The sequence below is a fragment of the Trachypithecus francoisi genome, unplaced genomic scaffold, assembly GCF_009764315.1.
Source record: "Trachypithecus francoisi isolate TF-2019V2 unplaced genomic scaffold, Tfra_2.0 Lachesis_group10, whole genome shotgun sequence".
NCBI classification, from domain to species: domain Eukaryota; kingdom Metazoa; phylum Chordata; class Mammalia; order Primates; family Cercopithecidae; genus Trachypithecus; species Trachypithecus francoisi.
The window spans coordinates 70,709,296-70,728,954 of record NW_022681455.1 but is presented as its reverse complement, the minus strand read 5'-3'; the positions used below and the strand labels follow the sequence as shown (position 1 = coordinate 70,728,954).

The 19,659-nt window shown below is 42.3% G+C and overlaps 1 protein-coding gene and 1 long non-coding RNA gene across 6 annotated transcripts in view; one reads left to right on the top strand and one right to left on the bottom strand.

Annotated features, from left to right (window-relative positions):
* LOC117087456 overlaps positions 1 to 8,184 on the bottom strand; it is a 39,061-nt gene extending 30,877 nt beyond the window's left edge. For both annotated transcript variants that reach the window (XR_004438816.1, XR_004438817.1), the window contains exon 1: positions 8,139 to 8,184. This is a non-coding gene — a long non-coding RNA (uncharacterized LOC117087456). The remainder of the gene's footprint in view (positions 1 to 8,138) is intronic.
* A 547-nt stretch (positions 8,185 to 8,731) lies between these two features.
* The window catches only part of SLC17A5 (solute carrier family 17 member 5), a 59,696-nt gene continuing 48,768 nt past the window's right edge, over positions 8,732 to 19,659 (top strand). For 2 of the 4 annotated variants that reach the window (XM_033217679.1, XM_033217678.1), the window contains exons 1-2: positions 8,732 to 8,952; positions 18,328 to 18,524. In XM_033217679.1, the coding sequence (XP_033073570.1) occupies positions 8,859 to 8,952; positions 18,328 to 18,524 (291 nt within the window). In that variant the 5' untranslated portion in view covers positions 8,732 to 8,858. The remainder of the gene's footprint in view (positions 8,953 to 18,327; positions 18,525 to 19,659) is intronic. The other 2 variants (XM_033217677.1, XM_033217680.1) reach the window with 2 other exon arrangements.

Below are 19,659 nucleotides of genomic sequence, written 5' to 3'. Positions count from 1 at the left end.
TTCTGGAATACATTAATCATATGGCACTTGCTTAATAGAAAATAGATATAAAAATATGTCCTCTGACTTCCATAACTGTTAGGAAAATACTTTATATTTCACTTGCACAGTTTTAAGAAATATTTCCTTCAAGGTGCCTTTCGGCCGGGCACGGTGGCTCAAGCCTGTAATCCCAGCACTTTGGGAGGCCGAGACGGGCGGATCACAAGGTCAGGAGATCGAGACCATCCTGGCAAACACAGTGAAACCCCGTCTCTACTAAAAATACAAAAAACTAGCCGGGCGAGGTGGCGGGCGCCTGTAGTCCCAGCTACTTGGGAGGCTGAGGCAGGAGAATGGCGGGAACCCGGGAGGCGGAGCTTGCAGTGAGCTGAGATCCCGCCACTGCACTCCAGCCTGGGCGACAGAGCAAGACTCCGCCTCAAAAAAAAAAAAAAAAAAAAAAAAAAAAAGGTGCCTTTCACTTATATGCTCCTTGAAAGCAGAAACCATACTTATACATTTTGTACATCTATCTGCTCCACTGATAGTGTATACTCCCATAGCAACCAGGACAGTGCCTTACAGATAATATGGAGCTCCATAAATACTTGTCTCTGCTTAAAGCAGGAAATGAAAAATAAGTCAAGGTTCCTGCTCTCAAGGAATGACTCACATACTATTCAACTGCCTTAGATAACTTTAACACAGTATGCTATAACAATGGTGTGTACAATATACATAAGAGCACAGAGTAAGAGAGAGATTATCAAGGAATCATTAAATAAAAGGTTATCTTTTAGCCTCAAAGGACAAATAAGAACTTACCATACACAAAAGAAGCAAACAGGTGGAGGAAACAACACAAGGAAAACAGGGTATGTATGAAGTTCGATGAATAGAACAACGTGCGCAGCACAGAACAGGTGGCCGCAGTTGTGGAAGATGGGACTGGAAATGTCAGCTGTGGCCAGTTTGTAAAGGCCTTGTGATCTATACCAAAGAATTTTGATTTTATCCTCCAGACAGTGATCTCCAAAGTGGGGTGCACACACCCAAGAGCATGTGCAAATGATCCAGAAAAAAAATCAGAACATTTATATATTTTCTCGTCCTTTTTAATTATTTAGATGACCTTTTCATTACTATATAATGGTTATACATATTTTGGGGATACATATGATATTCTGATACCTGTATACAATGTGTAATGATCAAATCAGTGTAATTGGAATATCCATCACCTCAAACATTTATCTCTTCTTTGTGTGAGGATCATTCTAATTCTCTTCCAGCTATTGTGAAATATGTAATAAATTGTTGTTAACTATAGTCTCCTTACTACACTATTGAATACTAGAATTTATTGCTTCTATCTAACTGTATTTTTGTGCCCATTAACCAACTTCTCTTCATCCCCTCTTCTCTCTACCTTTCCCAACCTCTGGTAACCACTATTCAATTCTCTGCCTCCATGAGATCCACTTTTTTAGCTCTCATATATGAATAAGAACATACGAATTTGTCTTTCTGTGCCTGGCTTATTTGACTTAACATAATGACCTTCAGTACCATCCATGTATAATAAAATGACAGGATTTTATTCTTCTCTACAGCTGAATAATATTCCATCGTATATACATACCACATTTTCTTTATCCATTCATCTGTTGATGGACACAGGTTGATTTCATATCTTGGCTACTGAGACTAGAGCTGAGCTATGATAAACATGGGAGTGGAGATACCTCTCCAATATACTGATTTCCTCTCTTTAAATATATACCTAGCAATGGGACTGCCAGATCATATGATAGTTCTATTTTTAGTTATTTGAGGAACTTACAAACTGTTTTCCATAATGGCTGTACTACTTTACACTCCCACCAACATCGTACAAGCATTCCTCTTTCCCTGCATCATCACCAGAATTTGTCATTTTTTTGTATTTTTGTAATAGCCATTTTAAGTAGTGTGAGATGATATCTTATTGTGGTATTGGTATGCATTTCCCTAACAATTAGTGATACTGAGCATTTTTTAATATACCTGCTGGTCACTTGTATGTGTTCTTTTTGAGAAATGTCTATTCAGGTCTTTTGCCTATTTTTAAATTGGATTATTTGTGGGTTTTGCCATTGAGTTGAGTTCCTTATATGATTATCAATAGTCTGCAATTCATCCTTTTTAAAGTGTTTGTTGAGTGTTTATAGTGTGTGTGTACTTTACAGAAAAATATATACATATTGGATATGTTGTGGCTCAGAAAAAGATACCCCAAAGTATGGCACTTTGGCATGCTGAGTACTTTGAACTAAAGGAGATTGGGAAGCCTCAGAAGCAATCTCGGAAACAAGGTCTCTCTGACCTTCTCCTGCCCTCCTGTCTCCCGGTCCTCTTTCTTCTTCAAACTGAGTAATACAAACCGGGATTCTTCTTCTCCAAGGCAGGTCATAGAAACTAGAACCCCTTTCCCCCAAAGCAAGTGATAAAACCTAGAAAGTTCACTTGTCCTTTCTCCCTTGAAGGCCTTCATTCCAAAGTCACCCTGTCCAATATCCAGGAGGAAAGAATGCTACACAGAGACTAAGATTTTGAACTGACAAGCTTTGCTGGGTTTCCCCACGCTCAGTCTGTTGCCACTAGATCATACTCTTTTATTCAATCACATTTCTACACAGCTCTCCATTCTTCACTGAACCCAAGCACAAAAAGAGAGAGTTTGCCCTGGGTCTTTGAAGCTTCATTTCTGAAGCTCCCATATCACATAAAACTTTGATTAAATTTGTTATCTGTTATCTGATCTTGTTAACCTTTTGTTATACGAGTGTCAGCCATGCCCCATACAATGCGTGAGGAAAGATATCTTGTCCTGCCCTTATCAGTGCATATTCAAAATGTTTAGTGATGGGATGCACAATCAAAAATGTGAATATCTAAGCAAAAAGCTACTATTGAAAAGTTTTTAAAAGGGGTAACAGGCCGAGCACCATGGCTCATGACTGTAATCCCAGCAATTTGGGAGACCAAGGCAGGCGGATTGCTTGAGCCAGAATAGTTGAAATTACAGGCACCCACCACCATGCTCGGCTAATTTTTGTATTTTCAATAGAGACAGAGTTTCATCATGTTGGCCAGGCTGGTCTCGAACTCCTGACCTCAGGTGATCTGCCCGTCTCAGCCTCCCAAAGTGCTGAGATTACAGGTGTGAGCCACCACGCCCGACCAATTTTTTCTTTTAGGTTTTTGTTTGTTTGTTTGTTTTATAGAGATGGGGGTCTTGCTTTGTTATCCAGGCTGGTCTTGAACTCCTGGGCTCAAGCAATCCTCCCACCTCTGCCTCCCAAAGTGCTGGCATTACAGGCATGAGCCACCATGCCTGGCCAATAATCTTTATAATTTATTATAATTTATTTTAGAGGAAAAGCTGGTATTTAAAAAAGAATTTTTTTTTAATTTTATTTTTGAGACAGTTTTGCTCTTGTTGCCCAGGCTGGAGTGCAATGGCATGATCTCGGCTCACAGCAACCTCCGCCTCCTGCGTTCAAGTGATTCTCCTGCCTCAGCCTCCCGAGTAGCTGCGATTACAGGCATGCGCCACCACACTTGGCTAATTTTGTATTTTTAGTAGAGACGGGGTTTATCCATGTTGGTCAGGCTGGTCTTGAACTCCTGACCTCAGGTGATCCACCCACCTTGGCCTCCCAAAGTACTGGGATTACAGGCGTGAGCCACCGCGTCTGGCAAAAAAGGGTTATTTTATAGAACCATACTGTTCACCAAAAAATTCCTTCACCAAGTTTATCAAGTCTAAATTAATGGTTCAGGCTGGGTGCAGTGGCTCACGCCTGTAATCCCAGTACTTTGGGAGACTAAGGCAGGCGGATCACTTGAGATCGGGAGTTCGAGCCCAGCCTGGCCAACACGGTGAAACTTGTCTTGACTGAAAATACAGAAATTAGCCAGTTGTGGTGGCAGGTGCCTGTAATCCCAGTTACTCAGGAGGCTGAGGCAGGAGAATTGCTTGAACCCTGGAGGTGGAGGCTGCAGTGAGCAGTGATTGCACGGCTGCACTCCAGCCTAGACAACACAGTGAGACTCCGTCTCAAAAAGTAATTAATTACTAAATTGGTGATTTAAATATCTGCCTCTCCATTTAACTTTTTATTCTGCATATATTCCTACATACTTGAAAATTTCACCAAGGCCAGTATGATAAGGCACTGTGAAACACAATGAACACAGTGAAAGGATGAGAATTAGGATCTGCTCAGGTTGCAAAAAATAAATAAGACTTGGTTCCAGCTCCTAGGAAACCTACAGTTATAAAAGGAAACTAAAACATTAAACAATCAACTACCAACTATAAAATTCCATACAGAAAATGATATGTATCCTAAAAGAGATATAATTAAAATCAAACCAGTTGTTCCTAAGATAGGTAAACTCATTTTGCAAAGCAAATTTAACTCTAAAAAATTGCTAATGGCAGCCAAGCACGGTGGCTCACACCTGTAATCCCAACACTTTGAGAGGCCGAGGTGAGCGGATCATCTGAGGTCAGGAGTTCAAGACCAGCCTGGCCAACATGCTGAAACCCTGTCTCTATTAAAAATAACAAAAATTAGCTGGGCAGGTGGCGGGCTCCTGTAATCTCAGCAACTCAGGAGGCTGAGGCAGGAGATTCGCTTGAACCCAGGAGAAGGAGGTTGCAGTGAGCTGAGATCACACCATTGCACTCCAGCCTGGGTAACAAGAGAGAAACTCCGTCTCAAAAAAAAAAAAAAAATACTAATGGCTAACATATATTGAAATACAATAATTACAGTACAATACCCACCAGGTATAGTACTGTAATTTACATGCCTTACCTTATTTAATCATCTAATTCTTACAAAACCCCTATGAAAATGTTTCTATTATTATCTTTATTTAAGAGAAGAAGAAACTGAGAAAAACAGCTAGAGGCTTTTGAACTACATACTCTATCCAAAAGGTGTTCCTTTCCCATCCAAAGACAGGATGGGGGAGACAGAGAGTGTAAGCCCTCACATGGTCTAGAACTATGCTGTCCAATATGGTAGACCCAGACACAATGTGGCTATTGAGCATTTGAAATGTGGCTGGTCCTAATGGAGATGTGCTGCAGATATAAAATATACACTGGGTTTCAAAAATTTAGTACCAGGCCAGGCATGGTGGCTCACGCCTGTAATCCCAACATTTTGGGAGGCCGAGTCGGGCAGATGGCCTGAAGTCAGGACTTCGAGACCAGCCTGGTCAACATAGTGAAAACCCGTCTCTCCTAAAAATACAAAAATTAGCCAGGTGTGATGGTGGGCAGCTGTAATCCCAGCTACTCAGGAGGCTGAGGCAGGAAAATTGCTTGAACCCAGGAGGTGGAGGTTGCAGTGAGCCAAGATCACGCCATTTCACTCCAGCCTGGGCAACAGAGTGAGACTCCATCTCAAAAAAAAAAAAAAAAAAATTACTACCAATAAAAGAGCTTATCTCATTAATCATTTTATATTGATTACATGTTGAACTGATACATTGGGTTAAAAATGCATGTTACACAATTAATTTCCCCATTTTGTTTTGCTTTGTTTTACTTTTTTAATATGGCTACTAGAAAATTTAAAATTACATCTATGGCTTGCATTATATTTCTACTGAACAGTGCTGGTCTAAAGTGCTGATAAAGGAAAAGTATCAACTAAAGAATAAATACAAGGCCGGGCGCGGTGGCTCATGCCTATAAGTGGGAGGCCAAGGCGGGTAGATCACCTGAGGTCAGGAGTTTGAGACCAGCCTGGCCAACATGGCAAAACCCCATCTCTACTAAAAATACAAAAATTAGCTGGGCGTGGTGGCACACCCGTGTAGTCCCAGCTACTCGGGAGGCTGAGGCAGGAGAATTGCTTCAACCTGGGAGGTGGAAGTTCCACTGAGCCAAGAATTCTGCCCCTCAAACTGGTGGAGTATAGGTAACTCCCCACCCCTTAAGTGAAGGCTGCACATACTGATTTCCTCCCAAAGAGAAAAGGCCGGGGGAAAAGAGTTAACTCCACAGTGAAAACACCTGACAAATACAACCTCAGGCATGTGATGAGGCTTAACATCACTAGTGATAATCATCAGTGATAAATACGTTGACAGCACATTCTCTTGACATTACAAGATGAGAATGGCCCTTTACCTCTATGATCTTTCCCTCAAAAATCCATAACCCCAGTCCAATTATAAGAAAAACATTCAGGCCGGGGGCAGTGGCTCACGCCTGTAAATCCCAGCACTTTGGGAGGCTGAGGCGGTTGGATCACAAGGTCAGGAGATGGAGACCATCTTGGCTAACATGGTGAAAATCCGTCTCTACTAAAAATACAAAAAAATAGCCAGGAGTGGTGGCACGCACCTATAGTCCCAGCTACTCGGGAGGCTGAGGCAGGAGAATCGCTTGACCCTGGGAGGCGGAGGTTGCAGTGAGCCGAGATTGTGCCACTGCACTCCAGCCTGGATGACAGAGGGAGAACCCTTCTCAAAAAAAATTCGACAACCCAAATTAAGACACTTTCTACAAAACCTACCACTACTCTACAAAACTGTCAAGGTCAGCAAAAGCAATGAAAGTCAGGAATTGTCAATCTAGAGAAGCCTAAGGAGACATGCAATGTGGCATCCTGGGACCGAATGAGATCCTGGGACCGAAAAAGGATATTAGGTAAAAATTAAAGAAATTCAAATTAAGTGTGAACTTCAGTTAATAATTATCTACACTGGCTCATTAGTTATGATATATGCATGACACTAACGTAAGATCTTAATAGTTCAAACTGAGCAAAGGGTATGGAGAACTTACTGTACTATCTTTGCAATGTTTATGTAAACCTAAAATTTCTAAAATAAAAAATATTTAAAAAAAGAATTCCTCTGGTTTGAAGTCTTTCAGGTCTGTTGCAACCTGTATTCCCTGGCCCAAGTTATCTATAACCTTGGTCACCTGGAAGCTTGTTAGCAATACAGAATCTCAGGCCCATCCCAGATGTACAGGCTCTCAGAGAAATAACCCCAATTGGGTAGTTGGGGTAATAAAGTTTTGGCTTTCATGATATAGGCTGGCCGACTCCAGACCCAAAACAGATGATGGTGCACATGCCTGGAGACCCAGGACCTATGGGGCAGATCAAGTCTGAGGACACTCTGCTGGAGAAGTCTCCCTTGCTTAGGGAAGAGAAGTGGGGAAGTCGGATTTTTTATTCTAGACAGGCCTTCAATTGATTGAATGAAGCCCACCCAGATTATGGAAGGGAGTCATCTTTACCCAAAGTTCAATGATTTTAATGTTAACCTCATCCAAAGACATCCAGCAAGTTAACACATAAAATTAACCATCACACCAGATCTGCTGAATCTGAATCTACATTTTAAAAGGATTTGCCAGGTGACTCTGCATAATCAAGTTTGAAAATGGCGTTTTTCTACAATCCTTAGAGAGTAAAAATCTACATGGTAATTCAGTCACTCAGAAACAAGGCTTGATTTGCTGCTTTAACTTGAGAACTTTCCTAGCATTTACTGATCTGGAATGCCTACAGAAATCCTCGCCCTCCCTTCTAGGTAAAGGACCCTCCCCTTTGTTCCCACGTGGACCTCACTAAGCTCCTAACCTGGTTTACTGAATTAGTGGCTTGCGGGTCTTCCCTGTCTACACCAAACTCTCCGACAGCATCTACATCTTATTTTCTACCTCCACAGAGACAGCCTTTATTAGCGCTCCAGATCTGCCCTGCCAAGGCAATCTGGGTTTTCCTGGTTTCACTTTCTCAGAGTCTGCAAATGCTAGCACAATCTATCCAAATTCTATTGTGGTGATATAATATGCACACACACATCAGAGGATTCCATAGGTCGAACCATATGAAACTACCTATGTTGATTATTTTTACCTATAAAACCAGCAACATCATAGGACACAACAAATTTCCACTGCTGTTTTTCCACCTCAAAGCTATTTTAGAGCCGGGAGCTGTGGCTCACGCCTGTAATCCCCGCACTTTGGGAGGCCGAGGATGATTGCTTGAGCCCAGGAGTTCGAAACCAAGCCTGGGCAATACAAGAAGACCTCGCCTCTACAAAAATAAAAACAAAATTAGCCATACGTGGTGGCATGCGCCTGTAGTCCCAGCTACTTGGGGGAGCTGAAGAGAATCGCTTGAGTCCAGGAGTTCGAGGTTGCGGTGAGCTGTGATTGCGCCACCGCATTCCAGCTTGGGCAACAGAGCAAGACCCTGTCTGGGGGGAAAAAAAAACCTATTTTAGGGACAATATGCCGTCACAGTCACGGGGTAGATCGTACAAAGGTTGCTAACAGTATGGCAACTGAGTGCTAACAAGTGAATGTCAAATTATGAAATGCACACTACCCACTTCCCTAGTTCGGGCGAAGCCCTCCCCATAATTACGTGCAATTCTAGTCCCCACTGCCCACCCGCAAGCTCCCACTCATCCTCCCTGCAGGAAAGGCGGCCCCTGCACTTTACAAGGGGGTGCAGGAGCGGGAGACTGTCGTCTGAACACCGGCTACCCGGCAAGCGTAGACCGACGGGACGGGCTTACTTTGCGCCAATCCTGCCAGAACTCCCAGAACTCCTCTTCCCTAGTCCAACCCACGCCAGAGTTGCCCACACCTAAGATGGCGGCGGGGGCGGAGTCGGCGCGGCCGCTTCTGGGAGGGACCGCGGGGACAAGACGTGGCCGCAGGGCGGTGCCAGCGTCCCCGCCCCGCCCGGTCCGGCCAGTTTGGCCCGGGGGCTTCGCGCTGTCGGGCCGGCGCGCCCTTCTCTGCCAGGTGGCGAGGACACCTGCTCCACGTAGGCGTCATGAGGTCCCCAGTTCGAGACCTGGCCCGGAACGATGGCGAAGAGAGTACGGACCGCACGCCTCTTCTGCCGGGCGCCCCATGGGCCGAAGCCGGTAAGCGGCGGGGTCGTCCAGGGGCTTCGGGTGGGCGGCGGTCCTGGGGGCGGCGGTCTCTGGGCGGCCGTGGCCCTGGTACCTGCACCTTGCGCTGGCGGGACCGGAGCTGCTCAGGCGCGAGGGGACATTAGGAGGGGAGCCCGCTCAGAGTCCCTCTCAGTTCCGCCTGCCTCAGTGCGCAGAAGCCCCTCGGAGACCCCGGGGGCCGCGACCGTGATCGCGGAGCCGAGCCGGGGCCTTGGCGGGTGCAGCCCCACGGGGCGGGGGCGGGGAGCGGCTGTGCAGCAGGCGCTGAGCTGATAGTTATTTTGGGTGGTGCTGAGCAAGGGACCCAGTGGAAGAACGAAGTGGGAGAGAACCATCAAATGAATGGGCTAAGGTCCGGGCGGAGGACCCCGGTGTAAGAGCAAACTGGAGGAGAAACCTGCAGATCAGTAGGCAGAGTCTGGCTGTCCTTCCCTGTCACTGCTAGGTTTCCGCCACTGCGTATCCGCCAGCATGTGACCTGGTAGCTTTTTAGGCGGGGAGGGAGACAAAATAGGACTGGAGTTAACGTTTGTGAGTATGCAGAGGGCAATTATTGCATAACCCAGAGAATATTTGACGTTGTATAGTAAGAGACTAAAAACATCGAAAACATTTTTTTAAGTTAGGAAACAGTTCAGTTATCCTCAGGATACCTATAGAGTTCTAAGGTAATTTGCCAGAGGTCTTGGAACAAATCGAAAAGCAGGTACTTCATAAAGCATCTTCCCTGAATTTGAGAAAATTAAAATATTTTGCTATTTGACACTTTTGTAATATAGTTTATTTAAAAGTAATGAAAACTAAAGAACCAATCAGTTTGAACGCATTCTATAGTTTCAAAGATCTGTGTGTGAGAAAGAGTTGCATTGGAAATTTGACTTTGGCTGACCCAGAGTTGTATAGTTTTCTGTATTTTTATTTGTTCTTAATGTTACCAGATGGTGGCAGTAGAGGTGGCAACATTATAGCTCCATCTGGCAGCTGGGAGCTTATTTTAGTCAACACAAACTGTAAATACCATACCATAGTTAAGTTTTACCTGGCAGTCGGACTTAGTTCCATAAACTGATCATTTTCTGCGGCTTGTAGAGTTCAAATTGTATAATAGTCCTCATAAAATAATATAGAAATACAGAAATAAAAGTTATAATAATTTCCCAGAGACTATTACATTGTTACAATTGAAAAATAGGTATATGTATAATCAAAATTTAGCACAAATGTTAAACATTATTCTCAGGAAAATGCAGATTAAAACCACAACGAGGCACCATACACCCACTAGAATAGCTAAAATCCAAAAGGCTGAGAATACCAAATGTTGGCAGAGATGTGGATAGAAAAGTTATACATCTCGGCCGGGCGTGGTGGCTCACGCCTGTAATCCCTGCACTTTGGGAGGCCGAGGTGGGTGGATGGCAAGGTCAGGCATTCAAGACCAGCTTGGCCAACATAGTGAAACCTCATCTCTACTAAAAATACAAAAAATTAGCTGGGTGTGGTGGTGGGCGCCTGTAATCCCAGCTACTTGGAAGGCTAAGGCAGGAGAATCGCTTGAACCCAGGAGGTGGAAGTTGCAGTGAGCCAAGATCACGCCACTGCACTCCAGCCTGGGCAACAGTGCGAGACTCCGTCTCACAAAAAAAAAAAAAGAAAGAAAAGTTATACATCTCAATCAAGATTGAGATGGACAAACGTATAAATTTATCATGTAAATTATACTTCAATAAAGTTGATTTTTAAAAAGTAGCTCATAGCATCACTCTTAAAAACAATCCCTGCTTGATTCATGGGGTTGAGTATATACATCTTATGGTACTAGCCCTGTCCTTCCTGGCTTGAGGTGGCTACCTTTGTTATAACCATTTTCTTTTTTATTTTCCCTCTTTACATACCCACTGGAGAGCAAGTGAAGTGGAAATAGTAGTAACATACTATTTTTGCTGTTTAGAGTATGATAAGAGTTTTATAGAGGAGGAGCATATATGGCAATTAAGAGAAGTATATAATGAGCCCCCATGTAACCAGCACCCAGATTAAACAGTTATCAATTCATGGCCAGTCTTGCCATATGCTCATACATACTGTGTATTTTGAAGCAAATCCCAAATACCATGTCATTTCATATGTAAATATTTCAATTGTTTAGCTCTAAAAGATAAGGACTCTTTTTAACATAATTACAGTACCGTTATCAGAGCAAATAAAAATAATAGTTACGCACTTTGGGAGGCCCAGGCGGGTGGATCACCTGAGGTCAGGAGATTGAGACCATCCTGGCTAACACGGTGAAACCCCGTCTCTACTAAAAATACAAAAAATTGGCCGGGCGCGGTGGCTCAAGCCTGTAATCCCAGCACTTTGGGAGGCCGAGACGGGCGGATCACGAGGTCAGGAGATCGAGACCATCCTGGCTAACATGGTGAAACCCCGTCTCTACTAAAAAATACAAAAAACTAGCCGGGCCTGGTGGTGGGCGCCTGTAGTCCCAGCTACTCGGGAGGCTGAGGCAGGAGAATGGCGTGAACCTGGGAGGCGGAGCTTGCAGTGAGCTGAGATCCGGCCACTGCACTCCAGCCTGGGTGACAGCGAGACTCCATCTCAAAAAAAAAATACAAAAAATACAAAAAATTAGCCGGGCGTGGTGGCCGGCGCCTGTAGTCCCAGCTACTCGGGAGGCTGAGGCAGGAGAATGGCGTGAACCCGGGAGGCAGAGCTTGCAGTGAGCTGAGATCGCGCCAGTGCACTCCAGCCTGGGGGACAACAGTGAGACTTTGTCTCAAAAAATAATAATAAAATAACAATAATAATAATACTTACAAAATACTCTGTGTTCATATTCCTCGATTATGTCCTGATTTTTTTTTTTTTTTTTTTGAGACAGAGTCTTGCTCTGTCTCCCAGGCTGGAGTGCAGTGGTGTGATCTCTGGCAACCTCTGTCTCGGTTCAAGTGATTCTCCTGCCTCAACCTCCCGAGTAGCTGGGATTACAGGCCCACGCCACCACACCCAGCTATTTTTTGTATTTTTAGTAGAGACGGAGCTTCACCATGTTGGCAAGGCTGGTCTCTAACTCCTGACCTCAGGTAATCCACCCGCCTTGGCCTCCCAAAGTGCTGGGATTACAGGCATGAATCACTGGGCCCAGCCTATGTCCTAATTTTTTATAATGTGTTCAAATCAGGATCTCAATAATGTCCATACCTTCCAAATGATTGAAATGTTTTTTGTCTCTTTTAATCTGTTCCCCACCCGCTCCTTTTTTTTTCCTTGCAATGTTATATCCCTATTGTTGTCCTTTAACATCTTCTGCCCTCCTGGTTTACTGTAAATTGGTAATTAGTAGATCTGAAGATTTGATAGGATTATGAGTCTGTCTGTCTGAATTACTGTCATGAGTATTCCATAAGTAGAATATGAAGTATAGAAAGCAAAATTGTGTCAGCATGCTAATTCTCCCATACACTGCTCTAGACACTGGAGATACAAAGAAGTAAACAAAACAGAACAAAAGCTCCTGCCCTTGTAGACTTTTACATTCTAGTGTATGTTTTCCTAAACCTTCAGCCCTCTCCATTTTGCTTTCTTCTTGGGTTACAATCAAAGTCCAACACTTTATTTTCTTTTCTTTTTTTTCAGGATCTCGCTCTGTTGCCCAGGCTGGAATGCAGTGGCACAAACAGGGCTTACTGCAGCCTCAACCTCCCAGGCTCAAGTGACCCTCCTACCTAAGCCAAAGCTGGGACTACAGGCATGTGCCACCATGCCTGGCTAATTTTTTTCTATCTTTTTGTAGAAACAAGGTCTCAGTTGCCCAGGCTGGTCTCAAACTCCTGGGCTCAAGCAATCCTCCTGCGTCAGCCTCCCAAAGTGCTGGGATTACAGGCATGAGCCACAGCACCCAGCCCAACACTTGGTTTTCTTGCCAAGACTCTCAATTCCCTTTCCCCCTGCTTTGTCATCATATCCATCTCAGTGCCAGCTATCTGTTTTCTTAGTGCCTACTCCTGAGCACAGGCATGCAGTGCTTATGAAGCTACACGCTAGGGCAGATTGTTCTCACCAATTCTGTCTGGGTATCTGCTTAGCATTCCTGTGTTTCACTGAGAACCTCATGACCCCACTCTCTTCAACAACTTCTTACTTGTCGCAGATCCTAATTTCTCACAAATGAGAGCTAACCTCAATTCCTAACAAATAACCTCAATTCCTAATTTCCAGAAAAAAAAAAACATAATTCACAGTTACTCTGTGCCAAGCACTCTTCTAAGTATTTTATGTTACTAACTCAGTGAATCCTTATAATAACCCTAATACAGGCAAAATACTTGGACTAGTGCCAAGCATATAAAAAGTGCTTAGTAATATTTGTTTTTTGAGACAGAGTTTTATTCTGTTGCCCAGGCTGAAGTGCAGTGGCACAATCACAGCTCACTGCAGCCTCAACTTCCCAGACTCAAGCCATCCTCCCACCTCAGCCTCCCAAGTAGCTGGGATTACAGGTGACAACACCACAACCAGCTAATTTGTAAATTTTTTGTAGAGATGGGGTTTCACCATGTTGCCCAGGCTACTCTTGAACTGCTGGGCTCAAGCATTTCTCCCCCATCTCAGCTTCCCAAAGGGCTGGGATTACGAGTGTGAGCAACCATGCCCAGCTTGCTTAATAAATATTATCTATTATTATCCAGGTATGGTGGCTCACGCCTGCAATCCCAGCACTTTGGGACACCAAGATGGGCAGATTGCCTGAGGTTGGGAGTTTGAGACCAGCCTGGCTAACATGGTGAAACCCCATCTCTACTAAAAATACAAAAATTAACTGGGCATGGTGGTGCACGCCTGTAGTCCCAGCTACTCAGGAGGCTGAGGCAGCAGAATTGCTTGAACCTGGGAGATGGAGGTTTCAGTGAGCCAAGATCATGCCACTGCACTCCAGCCTGGGAGACAAAGAAAGACTCCGTCTCAAAAAAGAAAAAAAAAAATTATGTATTATTTTATGTTATTAAACTTAATACCCACTATCCCACTCAATAGTGTTAGTTCTTAGAGTTACTACAGTACATAATCTAGATACTGCAGATCATTTATAATGTTCTGCTCTCCGTATGTTTATCTGTCTCATTTCCGTACCTCTGTACATGCTGCTGCCTTTGCTTGGATTGTTCCACCTGTCCCTACTGGTGACTTCCTGCTCCTTGAAGAAGACTTCTCCAAGAGGCCTTCTCTGACTGTCTCCACTGTCCCCTCCTGCAGATTAATGTGCCTCTTTTGTTCCTTGTTATATAAATGTACATAGTACTTTGTCTTATTGGCATAACTTTCTCCAGATAGAAAGGAGGAAGAAATCCTTTTTACTAAGTGCCTGCTGTAATGTCGTGCAGTATGTCATTTAATCCCCATGCACTCCAGTGAGTAGATGGTGGTCTCCTCATTTTATAGCTGAGAAACTTGAGGATGAAAACTGTTAAGTAATTTCTACAAAAGCACATAGCCAGTGAAAATCAGAAACAGAGATTCATTCCCAGGTCCCACTCTAAATTAGCCTGTGTACTTTCAGTTACACCCACACACATTCCTAAATTTAAAACATATTTTAGAAGCTGATGTTTGTTTTGATGGGTGCCACGTTCCTTATGCAAGCATGATTTTGCTTTGAACTTGATGCTCAATGGATGTTCTCTCTCGGTCATGCAAGCATGCTTTTGTTGGATCGGTTTCAAAGATTATTCACATTCACAGTCATGTTTTTCTTTACTGCTATAACTTCTTGAAATAAAAATTTTCTGATTGAATTTATTTGTAATCAGCAACCATTTTATTAGCTAGTAATTGTTTATTTTTATTATTTCTTAGAATCTCCTAGTAATATATTTTGTGACACCTAAATTGACCTTTTATTTTCCTTTTTTTTTTTTTGAGACGAAGTCTTGCTCTTGTCCCCAGGCTGTAGTGCAATGGCATGATCTCGGCTCACTGCAACCTCCGCCTCCTGGGTTCAAACGATTCTCCTGCCTCAGTCTCCTGAGTAGCTGGGATTACAGGCACCTGCTACCACGCCCAGCTAATGTTTGTATTTTTAGTAGAGATGGGGTTTCACCATGTTGGCCAGGCTGGTCTACGAACTCCTGACCTCAAGTGATCCACCCACCTCGGCCTCCCAAAGTGCTGGGATTACAGGTGTGAGCCACCGCGCCTTGCCGCTTTTTATTTTCTAGTTATTGAGTATGCACCCGAAAGTTAAAGTTGCCTGATCTATAACTTGTAGGTCAGATATCCAAGTAATACCACGAGTAATTTGAAATCATTTTACTTACATTTCTTTCACTTCACAACCTTCTAGCCCTTTGTAATTCATGTGATAAGGTATATCATAGTCCAAATAAAGTATCACTTAGGGAAAACTAATAACATACAGTAAAATAAGATAACTGCAAATAAGGATAGAATGGAGTAATAACATTACAAATTAGAATAGCATAAAATACAGTTTTTTAGAGTAAGAGAATTACTAATAACTTCATCCCTCCCCTTCACTTACTCCCACATCTAACATTTGGGCAAGGCCTGTTAATTCTGCGTTTAAACATCTCAAATCTGCCCATTTTTCTTCACTGCTGCTTTCACTCTAGTTTAAGCCACCTTCATCTCTTACCTGGAAAGCTACAGTAGTCCCTTAAGTCACCTCCCTCACTCTATATTCCTCACACCCATTCACACTTCTCCTCTCTATAGTCTCCATGCAGGGACCAGATGAACTCTTTAAACCATCAACCGGATAAGCTCTTTAAACCATAAACCACATCTCATCACTCCTTTGCTGAAATAGGTAATGATCTTTTTAAATACTGCATTGACAAAACAGATATAATATATAAATCTGGATTTTTCTTGCTCCAAATTGCTCAAAGTAACACAGTTTAATGCATGAATTTAGCGAGATTTTGAGTCTCCCGTCCAGACTTTTAGGTAATATCACCTGACATAGAGCAATGATAAAGAAAATGTGTTCTGCTGGGCATAGTGGCTCACGTCTATAATCCCAGTGCTTTGGGAGGCTGAGATGGGAGGATTGCTCAAGACCAGAAGTTCAAAACCAGCCTGGGCAAAATAGTGAGACCCTGACTCTACAAGTAAAAATTTAAAAATTAGATGTGCTGACATATGCCTTTAGTCCCAGCTACTCAAGAGGCTGAGGTGAGAGGATCATCTGAGCCCAGGGGTTCGAGGGTACAGAAAGATATGATCACCCACTATACTCCAGCTTGGGCAACAGAGCAAGACCCTGTCTCTAAAAAAAAAAAAAGAAAGAAAGAAAATGTGTGTTTTTTTTTACAACACACGTCTCACAATATCCAAACTGCCATTAACTGGACAACTGCCCATTTGGTTGGAGCAGAAAGCAAATTCGCCTACATTCTAGTGATAGAAACAATGTGATTAGAACTTTAGAAATTCAATTCTTACAGATCTGGATCTAACTATAGTAGTGGTACCATAAATTTCATAGCTGTACCCCTGAAGAAAGGATTTAAGAATGCCAAATGAAAAGTTTTCTGTTAAAAGAAGTAAATCTTACACAAGGGGAAAAAAAACAACAGTTGTTAAATATAGGAGGGCATACAAAAAAGTGAGTAGGATCATAATAATATAAACCTAAGTATAGTTGTGCATATTCATTAATGTTTCAGTCTAAATCAGTTCATCTGAGCCAGTATCAAGACTTTCATATTCTGTAAAATATATTCTGTCCTTTGATGCTAGGTTAATGAAAATACCAGGATTCTTAAGTAGGGGAAAAACGTACACACATTTGCATGATGTTGATGTGTCATTACCAAGTAAAAGCACACATATTTTCATTTCATTTTAATTGTAATACGTCATTGCTTAATGAAATACATGTTTATACCTTTAAAGAGATATTTATCAGCCACTCAGAGTTTACTAAATTTAAAGATGTTCAGACTCTGGATTAGCTAATTTCTCTTTGTTACTAAGAGGTTGATTATCCTTAGTCAGCATCCTGAATCCCATCCCTCCCCAATTCTGAAACTCAGTAAAAGAAGAAAAAAGAGAAGCTATGCATAAGCCCACAGTTAGAGTAAAAAATAGGTCAAACTCCTCCTCTCACATGATCCTTTTATTGGTTCCTCCAACCTATTCTGCATTCCTGAGTCTCTGTCTCTGTCGCCCAGGCTCGGCTCACTGCAAGCTCCGCCTCCCGGGTTCACGCCATTCTCCTGCCTCAGCCTCCTGAGTAGCTGGGACTACAGGCGCCTGCGACCGCGCCCGGCTAATTTTTTGTATTTTTAGTAGAGAATATTTTTAGTAGAGTTTCGCCGTGTTAGCCAGGATGGTCTCGACCTCCTGACCTTGTGATCCGCCCACCTCGGCCTCCCAAAGTGCTGGGATTACAGGCATAAGCCACTCACTGCGCCCGGCCTCCTTTTTTTTTTAAATCATCGTGGTACATTCACTTATTCCCCTTTTTACTGTGAGCCCTTTAGCTTGATAACTACTGAGCAACTGTCACAGATGCTGCAACTGTCATAGGTTCTGCAAGTTTGCTTCTAGATTCTTAAATGCATTTAGTTTATGATGGCTTTAAGTATTAATCATGGCTTCTGATTCAAACCCAGCCTTTGAGGATACTCTTCGAGGTAAGAAATTTATCAAAAGAAATTTCATGCCCTACCCTTGGCGTTAATTTTTTTTTGCTATGCTACACTTAACAATGAGATGGCTACTAACTCATAATCAGTAATATATCGTGTCATCCTAAGTACTCAAGTACTTTTTGACCATGTTTCAGATAGTTTTTCAGTAATAGTAACGCCATTAAACCTCCTTACCTGCTTTTCTCATGCCATATATCTTTGCCAGCTGACAAGGAATAGGGGGTTCAGTTTGAATCTGGAATAGATCTTTTTCTCAGCAAAGGTGATAAAACTTGTACCTCCATGTTTTAATGAACTTTCTTATGGTCCAGGCTCTCATGTGTGAAATTTTTACCAAAACTACAGATACGAGGAACAGCTAATCTTTGATAAATATTTCTTAGATTTGCTTAATCTATGAATATTCTTTAAAATGTTTTCTTATTTTTGTACTTTTCAGAAGCAACCTTTTTCATTATTTAGACAATATCGTGTAATTAACTCTTTTAATTAAAGCAGCCGGGTGTGGTGGCCAATGCCTATAATCACAGCACTTTAGGAGGCTGAGGTAGGTGGATGGCTTGAGTCCAGGAGTTCAAGACCAGCCTGAACAACGTGGCAAAACCCTGTCTCTAAAAATAAAAATTTAAAAATAAATAAAAATTTTCCCCAATCTTTATTTCAGCTCCAGTGTGCTGCTCTGCTCGTTACAACCTAGCAATTTTGGCCTTTTTTGGTTTCTTCATTGTGTATGCATTACGTGTGAATCTGAGTGTTGCGTTAGTGGATATGGTAGATTCAAATACAACTTTAGAAGATAATAGAACTTCCAAGGCGTGTCCAGAGCATTCTGCTCCCATAAAAGTTCATCATAATCAAACGGTAGGTGCTATTTTTTAAGGAAACAATTTTAATTATTCTAAAATACTTGCAAGTAAACATATTAAAAGGTCTTTTTTCATCCTACAGAAACCACACTTTGTTTATGTATAGTCTGAATTACTTTCTTTTTGTGTTTTCCCAGGAACTGATTGGGCAATAACTTGTAACTATAGCTACTAGTGCTATGCCATAATACACCTTGATCTGTTTGAGAAGTAGTTCTTCCATTCCCTCTGTAAACATACCATGCTTGAAGAAAATTTGGAAAAACCAGTTTTATAAAACATAAAATTAAACTGTTTTAAATTTTCTAAATAGCTTTTATAGGCATATTATTTATAACCCTATCACTTATAGGGTTACAGCTACAAGAGAGTTTAGGTAATCTCAGTTGCAAGATGAAAAATAAGAACTGGCCAGTTTCTTAGGACATTCTTTTCTGAATGTACACATGCCTAACCTAAGCTACATAAGTCATTTTGCTTGCCTTATGTTATAGTGGAATTGATAAATGTGTGTTCATCATTTGTTTATAATTAAGTTATATATACTTCATTTTATGTTGCTTATCACACAAGGAGATAGTACAGAAAGAAAAGCTAGTATTCTTTTTAGAAGCACATTTTCAGGCTGGGCGCAGTGGCTCATGCCTGTAATCCCAGCACTTTGGGAGGCTGAGGTGGGTGGATCACCTGAGGTCAGGAGTTCAAGACCAGCCTGGCCAACATGGTGAAACCTTGTCTCTACTAAAAATACAAAAATTAGCTGGGCGTGGTAGCACACACCTATAATCCCAGCTACTCAGGAGGCTGAGGTAGGAGAATTGCTTGAACCTGGGAGGTGGAGTTTGCAGTGAGCCAAGATCATGCCATTCCACTCCAGCCTGGGCAACAAGAGCAAGACTCCATCTCAAAAAAAAAAAAAAAAAAAAACAAACATATATTTTCACCCATTTTCAGTGCTCACAAAGGTGCTAGTTCATACTTAGGTGAATCTCCTCTATCATTTACAAGCAGAGCATTCAAGCAGGAAAGAGGATTTCTCTCTAAACAAAATAAATCTCTCCAAAAATCTTTCTATATGACTTTAATAATGTTGCTGAGTAACATTTGGGTACACATCACTCACTTTCTCC